The sequence below is a fragment of the Rhododendron vialii genome, chromosome 5a (genome assembly GCF_030253575.1).
Source record: "Rhododendron vialii isolate Sample 1 chromosome 5a, ASM3025357v1".
NCBI classification, from domain to species: domain Eukaryota; kingdom Viridiplantae; phylum Streptophyta; class Magnoliopsida; order Ericales; family Ericaceae; genus Rhododendron; species Rhododendron vialii.
The window spans coordinates 40848845-40862188 of record NC_080561.1 but is presented as its reverse complement, the minus strand read 5'-3'; the positions used below and the strand labels follow the sequence as shown (position 1 = coordinate 40862188).

At 38.6% G+C, this 13344-nt stretch overlaps 1 protein-coding gene and 1 long non-coding RNA gene across 3 annotated transcripts; both read right to left on the bottom strand.

Moving 5' to 3' along the window:
* Positions 1 to 789: 789 nt before the first annotated feature.
* LOC131326016 (uncharacterized) lies at positions 790 to 3048 on the bottom strand. The gene is made up of 2 exons (XR_009199898.1): positions 2830 to 3048; positions 790 to 1112 (listed from the first exon to the last, which is right to left on the bottom strand). It is a non-coding gene; the product is annotated as an uncharacterized LOC131326016 (long non-coding RNA).
* Positions 3049 to 10000: 6952 nt separating this feature from the next.
* LOC131326013 (putative F-box protein At1g59675) lies at positions 10001 to 12520 on the bottom strand. Of its 2 annotated transcripts, none has more exons than XM_058358557.1 (2): positions 12207 to 12520; positions 10001 to 10507 (listed from the first exon to the last, which is right to left on the bottom strand). In XM_058358557.1, exons 1-2 carry the CDS (start codon positions 12329 to 12331, stop codon positions 10276 to 10278), a joined length of 357 nt encoding a protein of 118 aa, XP_058214540.1. In that variant the 5' UTR covers positions 12332 to 12520; the 3' UTR covers positions 10001 to 10275. The 2 variants fall into 2 exon arrangements, with proteins under 2 accessions (XP_058214540.1, XP_058214539.1); XM_058358556.1 differs by lacking the exon at positions 10001 to 10507 and adding an exon at positions 10820 to 11753 and having other exon boundaries at positions 12207 to 12488.
* Between the last annotated feature and the right edge of the window lie 824 nt (positions 12521 to 13344).

Sequence of the window (13344 nt, the reverse complement as noted above, 5' to 3'; positions counted from 1 at the left end):
AATAACTATAGCATTTGGAACCATTAGTAAAAAAAAAAAAACCAAGCAACTCCACTAACAACATTAGAAGCCAAATTTGGTGGTAGGTATCACCAAGGATAAATATAACTGCCACCTAAAGATTAAAACTGATAAAGCAACTATTTCTAATCAGAAAGCCAAAAGTCTGCCCCATGAATTTGGATAAATCGGTTAACGACTTTTTCCCATTGGGGATGATTCTGGTTTCTGTGAAGATGTTCTCACTTCTGTTGGGCACTTTGTTTCTTCGGAGTAGGAAGGCCTCCAAGGTTAAATGATGCTTGTGGAAGTATAAGGGGTCTAGATGATACCCACCCATGGGTTGTCAACATGATAAGGGCGAACATGCGCTTGCAACATAGCAGGGTTCGATTCTCCCTGAAGGCAAACCATGATTTAAGTGGGGGGCCATGGCGGTGGGTTACTGTGCTAGTCTCTCCCGAGGTTTGGATTGTGCAGTCGGGTCCAATAGTGGCTTGGCTGCAGAGTTGTTCCTCTTTTACAAAAAATAAAAAAGGGTCTAGATGATCCCTTAAAACGAAGCTAGGGAGGTTTGTTCTTTTATTCCTAGGAATAATCTCTCTCTTTTTGGCGTGTTCGAGACTGAAGTGAGGTGGAAAATTTTAACCAATTCGATTGCGAGGTGTTTCTCTCTCAGTCCATTGGCAGTCTAATTCCTAGTTTTTTTTCCTCTCTTGATCTTTCCTATTTCTTTACGACAATTTTGGTTTTTTACAAACAAATTACAAGAAAGTTCACAACGATGCAAATCCTAAAGTACTGGAGGAAATTAAATAGCTATGGACAGATATCATTTTGTTAGCATTGTCCACGAAATAGGAACTTATCCACCGAAGCAAATACTAGGAGCATAAATATATACTATCATAATTTTGATAGTTTTTTGAAAAGTGCGGCTCACACTACAATATTACATAGGAACTATGCAATAGTAATAGACATGGTATAGTTGCCTTGAGCTTTGTTCTGTCAAAACTTGCAAGCACACAAAGCGCACCATACATTGCAATGTCTTGGAGTGCAATCACTTCTGAGTATCTGTTCCCCAATACGCAAACCGTCTCCATGAACTGCAAATATGCCAAAGACATCAAATGTCACAAATCCAAACCAAAAGAACAAGTTCAATTAAAAGGCAACAGTAAATCATCAATCATTCAGTAGCGGTAGGGACAATGTTCAATGATTTCAAAAACATAACTAAGGAAAGATTTACTACTTCTTCTTACAACAAAGACTAAACGACAAGATAAAGACCATAGACTTAGATGACAGATTGTGTAAACCAAGAGAAGTTTGAGACTCGGGTAAACTTTAAATCAACAAGTTATTGGAACTTCGGGCTACTTCAAACTTAGGATCAGTTTGGAGCCCATGGAAAGGAAAGGAAAAGAAAAGAAAATTAAAAAAATTTCCCGTCCATTGTTTGGTTGGAAGAGAAAGAGTGAAGAAAATTAAAATTTCAATTGTAGTGAATAGTAAATTTTTCCTCCCATTTTTCTCTCATTTTCCTTTCTTTTCTTTCCTTTTTTTCTATGAGTTCCAAACAAAGCCAAAGTTGAGCCATGCTACACATGATAGGCAATCATAGACATGCTTTATTTCAAGAGGCGTATGCCAAGTCAAGCTCAAATCATAGCTGAGTAATTGACACGGATAAGCAAATTTGTATGGAAGAATCTCGGATTATTATCACCAAATCTGAGGTAATTACGCCGTGACGTGACCTTTGGTGCCAATATAACTCCTCTTTCTCCCAAAGGAGGTTTGAGGAGTTGATGAGGTTTTCTTCCTCTTCTCAATTCTCCTGAGCGTGGACTGTTTGAATCTCGGCAATGCGCAATTTAAGCATCTCTTCTTGCTCTCCATACCTTGAAACTTCTCCTTATGCCAAGCCCTCAACTTGACCTAGCACTTCCTCAACTTCTGGGCTAATTTTGTTGTGTTTTATCCAGAGCTTTGAATGGACCACTGTTGCTGGATAATATCCCTACATTCCTCCTCAGATGTCCACATTGACTCAAATACAAGACCAAGGCCTATGAATCCCAGCACTTATACCATGAATGTGATCCCAAACTTCCTCTTTGTTACTCACCTCTGGACTCCCATAAACAAAAGAAATCTCCCATGCCCGACACTATTCATTTTTTTTTTGAAAGGCAAAAGAAATTTCATTAATCTCTGAAATTGTTACAAAGATTAATAGGACAAGGACAACGGCATCAAATTCCTAACAAAGCTAAGAACTATCTTATGCCTAGTCCGAGACCACCACCACACAACCCCAAAACTCTTCATTTGACGAGCACACTGCATGACTACTATTATTGCACCTATCTTGAATGGTCAAGTCAATAGACTCCTTCCATCAAACTAAATGCCCGAAAGACCAATTCGTTCGACATAGCAAAACTCGCTATAGTTGAGGGAACGCCTTGTTCGTTCCGACCCAAATCCTCCTCCATACCTCCATAACATTGAATTGTAATGTTGAGAATTGGGACGAGAGTTCCCCTGTAATGTTTCTTGATTAATAACAACAGACCGTCTCTTTCTTCTCCGCTTCTATTAATTTCTCTTCTGTTTTCACTCTTCTCTTTCACTATTGTTTCTCTGCAATTTCGTACTTAGCTGCTCATAACACCTTCCTATCGCAGTCTATATTCCCTTGATACATGGGCTGCTTGTACTTTTCAACAAAAATCACAACCCAAAAAAAAAAACCAAGCAGATCGTCCTAAATTACATTAGGTAACACGAAATCATGAAATCGCTTTTGCATACCTGATAATATGAGGCAATCAGGTTGTAGAGGATTGACGCCCGTATGCGAACGAAGATTCAGTGAAATACAATGATGTAGAGAGAGAGAGAGAGAAAGAGAGAGAGAGATATCTTGGGGGAAATCAAAGGGAGACGACTTCTGGTGTTGGGTTAGCACGTCGTCGAGCTCATTAGAGAGAGAGAGAGAGATATATATACATATATATATATATATATCTTGGGGGAAATCAAATGGGGACGACGTCTGGTGTTGGGTTAGCACGTCCTCGAGCTCGTTAGAAACTCGTGGGTGACAGACGCGAGCCTCTGCCTAAAACGGCGTCGCCCAAACTCATTACTACTTCGCATCTTCAGCCTGAAAAGTCAGTTGAAAACGAGAATTTGACAAATTGTGAGCTCATTCTGGTTTTTTTGTGTGATCACAATTGTTCATGTTTCAGATATTTTGAAGGCTATAAACCTCGATAAATATCATTGAATTGAATACTGATTTACATACGATCGAAGACGATAATTGTGAAATTTTTTCTGTGAAAATAAACTTCGCAACACTGTATCAAACCCATTTCGACAGAAACGACGTCGCCTGCTTTTATTCCGACGTCGCAAGCGTGCATTATAGGAACTGCAGCGGGAATTCGTCAAATTGTGATCTCGTTTCAATTCATCTCCATGATCGAAATTGTCCAAGCTGTTGAGCTTTTCAAGAAGATACAAAATGTCAAGGATCAATTGAACCGAATGCTGATTGATACATGATCGGAGATGATCAAAGTGGATTTGTTCTTATGAAAATGGATTTGCCCACACTGTATCAAACCCATCATACCAAAGAACAAATCACTCCGACAAAGGGATGACCATCCCCTTCGGTGAAGTTGTTCAGCAGGAAAGGAAGACGGAGGACCTTCTGGATTCTTAATCTTCCATCCTTCAACCCTAACTGATAACCAGTAAGCTAATTTCGATTTTGTATAGATTTCACCACAATTGTGTTTTGTTTATATGAGAGATTTCATGGTCACTTGAATTTTACCGTAATTTGTTGATGATCTCTGACCATTGCATGTTTATATTGAGGCAATTGTCAACTACTTTGTGTATTACTGGTTTTTGCTTGACATTTAGGTTCTTAGAAAGGAAAATGATTGTTTTCAGTTTGGACTACTTTGTGTGTTCGGCTTGATTAAAACTCCTTTGAGAAATTTCTTGCTACTCATATGTTTAAATTCAGGCAATTGTCAACTATTTTGCATGTTACTGGTTTTTGCTAGAGATTTAGGTTCTTAGAAAGGAAATGATCGCTTTCAGAGCTCTTGAAGATACGTTTTTGTGGGAACTTCTGGTTTTCCTTTTACATACATAATTGTTATGAACAAAAAAATAGAGAAGAAAAGAGGGAGAGTAAAACCTTCACTTTTTGAAGTTCGTTAGAGGTTCAAACCAAGCTCGATTAAGCTACTACTCCCATGTAAGTCGCCTTCAAAACAACACCATTGCAGAGTGAGATTTATAGGAGACGCAGACGCTTAATCAACACCAAATTCTGGATATTCTTAACAGCTACAATGAAGCTTCAAGGCAGTTGATAAATTTCAGTTAAGCCTTTTCAGCGCATTTCAAGACAGGATATCATGGAAGTTGACAAGTGCATCAACAAAATGCAAGATGAAGTAAGGCCTTGCAATGACACATTAAACTTGAGTATTTTTAGTTTCTGGGGAGAATGGTAATAGTTTTCAAGGCGAAAAATTGCATGGTTTTGCTATTCAAAATGTACTTTATCACAGTGTTCTCCAAACTTCATTGTTGGATATTTATGCAAAGTGCGGGGACATGGAGAAAGAAATTCATGGGAACCGAAAAATTGGGGGAAGATGCAGCAAAAAGGCTCTTGGATTTGGAACCCGGTAATGCTAGCTATTACACTTTTAGTACTGTTCAAGCTGTTGTTGAGAGGTGGGATGGAGTAGAACTCTGTTGAAGAACTACAGAGAGATGTATGAACGACAACGATTTGATGAAGAAGCCGAGGTGGAGCTGCGTTGAAGCCAAAGGATTGATCCATGGTTTTGCTTCTGGAGATCAATCACACCCTCAAATGCTAGAAATCTATAAGCCCATGGATGTCATACGTAGAAATTAAATTGTTTTGTTTCATTTTGAAAGTGCCTTGAGGCCCAAATTTTTTGTTCAAGATTTGTCTCATAGACAAATAAATATGGGTTGATACAAGAAACCATGACCTCTAGAGTTTTTGTTTATTTAATTATCTTTTTGATCCAGAATAATGGAGTTCACAATTAAAACTTTTTTGCACTTTCGAGCATGTTGGCATGAAATTCAAGGGTTCATTACATCAAAAGAGAAAAAAGTGAATGCTCCCGAGGAGCAATTCAAATGCGCCTAAGGCACATTATGAGATGAGATCGAGAAATAAGGATGTGCTTGGGGCACGTTCAATTGCGCTTGAGGCACATTTTTTGTTTTACAAGAAGAGAGAAAATGAGGATGCACCCGGGCGCAACTTAAATGCGCCTAGGGCGCACTCGAATTGCGCCTGAGGCGCATGTGATGCAACAAATATGTTTGATTTGTTTTTTACTGAGTTTTTCTAGTCCGAATTGGCAGGAGACTAAAAAAGGTAATCCCTTTAAACATTATAAGGATTGTTAAAGAATAAGAGAGGCACAAGAAGGCGGTACGAAGTGATTCCATGAGTTCCATCCATAAAGATTTCATTGACATATATATGTTTTGATTTTCAGGTATACATGATTCAAAAAGGTATACATGATTCAAAAGTAATCTGTGGTTCTTGGTTTGGGCCGCCAGTTGGTTGGTGTTCTTATTCTTGTTAACTGGGTTAGAAACACGAGAGTTCACTTTGATGAAACATAATTCCTTGATGTGCTTTCACTGTTATTGGCTTTTGTTGCAATTCCAACGGTAAATTCTTAGAAATCTGCAAGCAAACAGGAACTGGTATATGTGAATGTATACGTCTAGGAGTATAATGCATTTAGATGTGCATTTCTAAATCCTTGCAGTGGATGGAGGTGGCGTTAGAGCGAAAAGATGCGGACGATTGGATTTTATAGAGGGGAAGGAGCTGCCAATCTCGTTCTTGCTCACTCCGGATGCTCTCCTGTATTTGTGTGTTCATTTATGCCTCACCCTTTTGATCATTTCGTTGTGCCTCTTCATTTCATTTTTTATTATACAATAATTTAACTGAGCATTTTTCCAAACTCCAAAAGCAAAGCAAACAATTAAGTTCTTCCTTCCAAGAGTTGGGATTTTCCTTTTGAAGAGTTGTTTGGATTTGCAAATGCATCCTTATACTCTGTAAAATGAACTTAAATTCTAGAATAAAATAGAGATTAAAACGAGTTAGTTGACACTTAACGGTGGGTCAATAGGGGAGGCCATAGTAACATGCTTCGTTATGAAGACGGTGTGCAATTTACCTACATTCATTACTTACGACTGCCTTTTGAGTACATGTGGGGTGGCAAAGGCTCCCCCAGTCCCTGGTTCAGTTCATCGATCACATATCAGGAGAGACAAATAGCAGAATTTTGGGATTGATGCTAAATGGGTTTATCCAGAATTGCTAGGACCTGAGGAATAGTATGGCTGCTTGGAGACCATAGGGGTATGTATAGCAGATTCCTAGATGTTGGAAGTTAGACTTTGGATCTTAGTTCTGGTGTTTGTTGTGGACTTTTTTATGTTTGGTTTCAGTTGTTTGTATGTTCAATTCCGGTAGTTTGTGTGGTTAGGCTCTCAAGTTTATACCATTGGCCTTTTTGTTTTTTGGTATTTTTTCTTCAATAAGAATTAACTTCCCCCAAAAAAAAAAAAAAAACTGGTGTTCCTAAAGGCACCAAGCTCTTGTTTGGTTGTCATCAGATCATATTGCTATTTTCACTCAAGCTCATGTATGCAATCGAGCTCATGTATGCCATTACAGAAGGCAGAATTCTCTTCTGTGTTTTCCTAGCTATGGAGTTATAGTTATTCCTTTTGTGTTTATAATGTTGAGACTGTTGCATTGGTGTTCATTCAAACTGAAACATGTAGAAAATTTCTGATGTCTCTGTTGTTGCTCAAACAGGTCTATGATGGCGGTTTCGAAATTGCACAAAGGAGGATACAGTAACTTGGGATGGTTGGCTGGAGGATCCACACGCTCTTAACGACGATGATTTCTCTGGCGTCGAAGGTCCTGAAAAGCTGCAGTATGCCATGATTGGGGGCGTGTCCTACTACTTCCTTAAGTTAATCATACTACTACAAGCTGTGGGGAAGAGGAGCTAAAACCTTCTGAAGTTGTGGTACTACTACTGCTTAGTCTTGTCTCATGCTTTGTCGCTTGGAACAGAAAAAGGCATTGTGAGTTTGTAAATTTCTTGGTTGCTCTTCTACCTCTTCCCGGCCGGCGCTATGAATTTTACAAAGGCCATAACACCCCGAAATTCCCAATCAATCACACAGTTCTTCTTTGTCCAAAGCATGGGTGATTAAAAGTTGAATGAAAAAGTAAAGAGCAAGATTGAGTAGAGTGTACTAGTTAAAGGATGAAGTAATGAGATTGCTACTTACATGGATTTGGCCAGATAATTACTTTGTATATATGGGATGACGAGGTTCAAAACCATTTTCTCATTCCAGCCAACCACAATGAGTGTCACACTTCTCTCTATAGTATTTAAACCCAAATGCCAGTCCAAAGACATAAAATGAGAAAATTAATTATACTTATTTTCAAGTCAATCAACCAAAAAATTATTCAAAGAGTTAAAATAAAGAAAATGTTGCATCAATCACATGAGGTTCAGCAGATATCTTTACCAAGACTTTGAAAACCTCAGATGCTGACCCCATGTTCCAAGCTGAGGATGCTTGATATATATGCTCCAGCATATTTCCGAGCCTATGTTTCAACTTTCAACCGATGTATCATCAGGTGAGGCTAATGTTTTGGTGTTGGTGCACCCATTGCTATTTTTTGGAGTACGAATGTGCAAGTCTTTCTTTTTTCTCTTTGTTTGTCATGGATATGAAGGTATATTGGTACATGAGGCTGCACCATCATCAGTTCTTGATGAGGGTTTTTTTATTAGTAAATTCTAAATTCTGTAGCTTTGGTGGCTACCAAAAGACAAAACGGTCACTGCATTTCTTGTAGGAACTAGAAATCACAGAATTTATGTGAATGGGGCTTCGATGATGCAGACGTTGCTACAATCACTGCTGTGTTGATTGCCGGTTAAGTAGGAACTAGGAATTTAGGCTGGCGTAAATGAAATAATGGGACAAGGGTGCAGTCAGATCACGGTGCACTGAAATTCGTGAAACAAAAGAGAAGATTTAGTTCAAGCATAATCAATATGCATCAGTTTAACTTCATTGTCAATGCTAGTGGCTATGATGCCGTGTTATTTCAGCAATCTAGCTTGTAAAAATATATTACGATGTGAAAGTGTGCCCTTCTAAGTAAATCACTTACCCGTATCGCATATTTAACACCTAAATAAGGGTATGGGATACATGTCCACTACTTCCCTCTGGATGCTTGTTACTGTCATTATTTGCTTAGTCTGTTCTGTAACTGCTGGAAATGACTGCAAGTGTTCTTTGACCCTCTGAATAACAAAACAACGTTCTCGAGGAAAAAAGAGTAGTGCTGAAGAATTTCTATCAGCATAAAATGCAGTGTAATCCACGCTCCAGCAAGGGGAATCAAACATCTTATTTATCGAGTTTGCACACCCTTGAGTTAGAATTTGTTGATACACCCAAATTTGGATGACTTCAATCAGGGTGGTTAGGAACCGGGCTTGAAATAAAGAAGGGTCCTAGAAACAAGGGCGGAAGCGAATTGGGATGCCACCCTGCCTTTCAAGTTTTACTCCTTCATTGGCGTCTTGGTCTGCCATTGCTGGGCCTCAATTTTTTTCTTGGCAGGTAACCAAACTTCAAACCTATTTCCGATTCAAAGCAACGACCAAATTTTGCAAGGCTCCAATCCATGGGTAAATGCCATCCTAATGGGTAAAGATCAATCAATGCGTATCATTTTGTTTCTTTGCCTTCTCATCTCATTTTAACTGATTTTTAACCCAATTTGTTGGCATGGATCTCAAAAAAGAAAAGCTAGTGAATTAAATTCCGGATGCCCCTTCCATGTTTTTAAGAGATTCGATTACTGGTTTAACTGCCTTATCAGAAAAACTAGTAATAGTTTAACTGGTTCTACAATAAAAAGTTAAAAGCAGGATCTTATAATCAAACCCTTGAAAAAACCCTCATCTCTGCCTAATGTTTATGTCCCTTCAGGTGATCGAAGCCTGAAAGTGGGTTTTAGGGGAGGAAAAGTAGGGTTTTGATGGAGGAGGTGAAGGAGGAAGAGAGGATTAGAGTTCGAAATTCTCAAGTGTTTGCCTGAGTTGAAGGGGTAACTGCGATGAAAGAAGGGGTTCCAAAGGCTGAAGAAAGGGATAAGTTTGTATCAAAACAAAACTTCTGAAAATACCCCTCATTTTAACATTTGGAATTGATGTAGTCTCGCCTAGGGACTTATTTCACACATATTATGAACACCAGGGACTAAAATTGTACAATTTATGATTCGGAGATGACAATGGTACTCCACAAATATATTTGGGACCAAAAAGATAAATAAGCCAAAAAAATTGCAAGCACCCCAAGTACTTATGCAGCTATGGGATAACGACGAGCATTTGGCAGTTGAATTCATCAACATTAGGTGTCACCAAAGGCAACAAGCTCTTGTTTGGTTATCATCAGATCATTGCCCTTTGCTATCAAGCTCATATACCTTTTTTTTCTTTGAGGGATTTGAGGGCAGGATTGGAGATATAACATTGTGAGCCCCAAAAGTCTGGTGTTCGCTACCAACATTGTGGACGGGATTACATAACGCAACATAGCATACATATATCTTGCTGTCATATTCGGTTAAGGCTGAATTGCAAACAATGTATCTTGAGGAATATGTTCTTGCTTTTCCTATTGATTTTCAACTTCTCAACTGTTGCAATGGAGTTATTCAACCACCAGCCAATAATTACATAGCTCGAACATGATACCCACTTCAATCATGGCCCCTTTTCTTTCAAAACAGGTCTACGATGGCGGCTTCAAAACTGCATGAAGGAGTGAGTATACAGTAACTTGATTGTTATTCTACCCCTTAATCAACGAACATGGTTAGTATTTTTCAAAGGCCATCAAAGAGGTCTTCTTTGTACCATAACCATATTAGCCATATCAAAGGAACTTTAAATTGCTCAGTCCAGGATCTCCGATTTTTTCCAAAACGCATACATCCAAGCTTCAAAAGAGACTACTATAAGGCATGGTTAAGCCACCACAACTAAAACTAGCATGAACAGAAAAAGCAATCAAAACATGAGCTCATACCAGAGTCAGTTCCACGAATTCAATGGTTTGTACCTTGGTTGGTTTGTGTGACTGGAAGCAGGGTCTCCACATTGTAACTAGCAGATTGAAATGGAATCCGACCAGAATATAGTCCGTAGTTTTCCAGGTCTCCGGATCGTATGATAAGAGCTCAATTTTTACAAAACAAGCGCAATCCATCTCATCCAACCATTGCCATTCGAAATTTGGAATTTCTCGAAACTGCCTGGTGGAGATTGATATGGCCAATACTATTAAACCCATCACTGTAAATTAAAGACTAGTCTTGTATTTTGGTTTCATTACTGGAAGGAGTTGCAGTGATCCTTTGTCTTTTAGTACCCACCAAAGCTAGAAAATTTAGAATTTAGCCCCCAAAAAAACCTCATCAAGAACTGATGATGGTGAAGGCTGAAGCCTTACGTACCACCAATATAACGCATATCCATGACAAAGAGAAAAGAAGACCTGCACATTCGTACTCCAAAAAATAGCAATGGGTGCACAAATACCAAAACATTAGCCTCACCCGACGATATATCAATTGGAAGTTGAAATATAGGCTCTGAAATGTAACTGTCAACATTACATACATCAAGTGTCAACATGTATTACGTACTCAAAAGAAAGTACATCCAGGCTCAAACATGAAACACTGGATTCTAGGAACAAAAGGGTTCCCAAAAAGGCTACTTTGAGCATAGTTAAGCAACCGCAACCAAAATAGCCATGAACAAAGAAAGCATTCCAAACAGGAACTCACAAGTCACATCTGAGTTGCTGCCGCAAAATTAAGTGCTTTCCTATTCTTGTTCTACTTGTTGAGCACGATTTTATTGGCATGCATGACTGGAAGTAGAGTCCCCGCATACAAATAAACACTAGATTCATACGGAAGCTTACCACAATAAAGATCAATTGTTTCCTGGGTCTTTGTATCATGTGAAAAGAGCTTTAGCTCACCAGAATATTTATGCTCAGTCACTTACAATTCACCATTTTTCCCACCTCCCACCACTGTAATATCACCATCTACCTCGTATCCCATATCACTTGCAATCCTCGGAAAAGCCCCAACTTTAATATGGTTAGTCCAACAACTCTCGTTTTCATTCAACACCCACACATCGAAGCCCCTTTCATCGGGAGAAACAACCAGAGCAATTTTATCATCTAATTCTGCAAATTGCCAGTGAGTTAGATTCTGAGTCCAATGCAAACACTCAGGTGTTCTTATTCTTCTGAACACCTCATTACCCATGTCGAAGGACACAACAACCACTTGATTAGTTGGGACTACACGTGCAGGCCAATAGAAAACTCCATTCAAGGCTGTAGCAAAAGATCCACTGATATTCACGAACTCCCCCAATTCATTCATCTCCCCCAAGAATAACAACAGCTTATTGAAATCAATTTCCATCCAAGTATCAGTGCTCATAACATACAGATCAGCTCGGATATTGAATTTCCTGATAGAAGTAGAATAAAGCACAATCCTAATCAACTTGTAATCATTAGCACTGGGATGGAAGCCAAACCCAAAACTAACCTGGGCACCAAACAAATTATCATCATTCCATTCGGAATTCGGAATCTCCTGAAACTGTCTGGTGGAGGGATTGCATAGAATCAAGCGATATCGAAACAAAGGTAGACTTATGCAAACCAAACCATTACATATACCCACAATAAGAAAGTGATTATCCCCACCATACTCCCAAATGCGACGATAATACTTTATATTCAAAAATGGGAAATCGAGATTGATAGAGCCCTTGTTAAACCCATCGTTGTAGATTAACGACATCTCATAGTTTTGGGTTACAAGATTAAAACAGGTTTCTAGGAAAGGGGTGTGATTGCGAGTGGATTGGGTTAGAAGATGTTTGGAAATGAAATGAGGGGTTTCGATCAGATCATACCAGGTTTTGCATACGGACTTGAATCGCAAGAGGGATTTCACTGGCAATCTCGATAGGATTTCCACCGTTATCTCGAACGGCAGATCGAACGTGGTCCTTGCTACAGTTAATTTGGTACTCGCCATAGGTGCTGCTGCTTCTTCTTCTTCTTCTTCTTCTTCTTCTTGGGCTGGAACCCAGATTACACCCAGAGAATTTTGCTCATTTTCTCAACAGTTTTTCTGCATTTTCCTTTGGGTTGTGTAGAATCCTCGACCAAGCTTCAACTTTGTTTTATCGGGCATGTATTGTGGCCCGGATCTGCCCATGGAGTTAGGCTCCGACCGAACCGGTTAAAACCCCCACATACGATACGACCACGTTTATTTGTCTTAAAATTTTTCTTTTGTACGATTATTTGATTAATATAATCTAATTTTGCAGAAAACTAATATAGAAATAGAATTCTTGCAAAAATTTTGTGCTTTTTGCATGACACAATTTGAGAAAGAATATCCCTAGAAAAAAAGTTAGAGAGATGAGTATCATTTTCCCACTAAGGTAGTGATAATCCCGAAACAGTTTTTGTTGGTATTAAAACTCCAATGCATAAAAATCTTGTATATTGCACATGATACAAGTCTTTTGTGTATTAAAGTTTTGACGCCCGCAAAAAACAGTTTTGGCATTATTATTTCACTTCCGGCTATGATCACATAAGAATTCATAAAAGTTAAATATTCCGGTAGGTTCCTTGTCTTTTAAAGCAACTAAATCTAAGGTGTCGAGAAAGATGCGGTTCACTCAAAACGGATTTTTCTTGTTTTCGGCTGTGTCTAATGTTCACTATTTTTCTTTTTCATTCATTTCTAACTACGGCTAGTCTAGTTGACCACCATTGTCCACTTTCTATTAAGGGGTCAGTGACTCAAATTTTTTCGAAAGCACAAATGGATTATTAATTTATTTTTATAGGAGTTGAAAGCACCAATGGATTATTAATTTATTTTTATAGGAGCCTTTCGTTGTTAGTTTTTTTTTTTTCTTTTATGACTGTTTCTTGAGTTGTTCTCTATCGGACTTTAGTGTAATTTTCATGTGTGTAAAGAATATCCATTTATTTTTTAAAGCCCATTTTAGGATTAGTTTATAGCTAATC

Bases quoted from the DNA above. Each gene is read 5' to 3' on its own strand.
- LOC131326013 (XM_058358556.1), bottom strand. From the start codon at position 12,331: ATGGCGAGTACCAAATTAACTGTAGCAAGGACCACGTTCGATCTGCCG. The intron at 11,754-12,206 runs GTATGATCTGAT...TACTTCTATCAG, and splicing joins AAGTCCGTATGCAAAACCTG to GAAATTCAATATCCGAGCTG.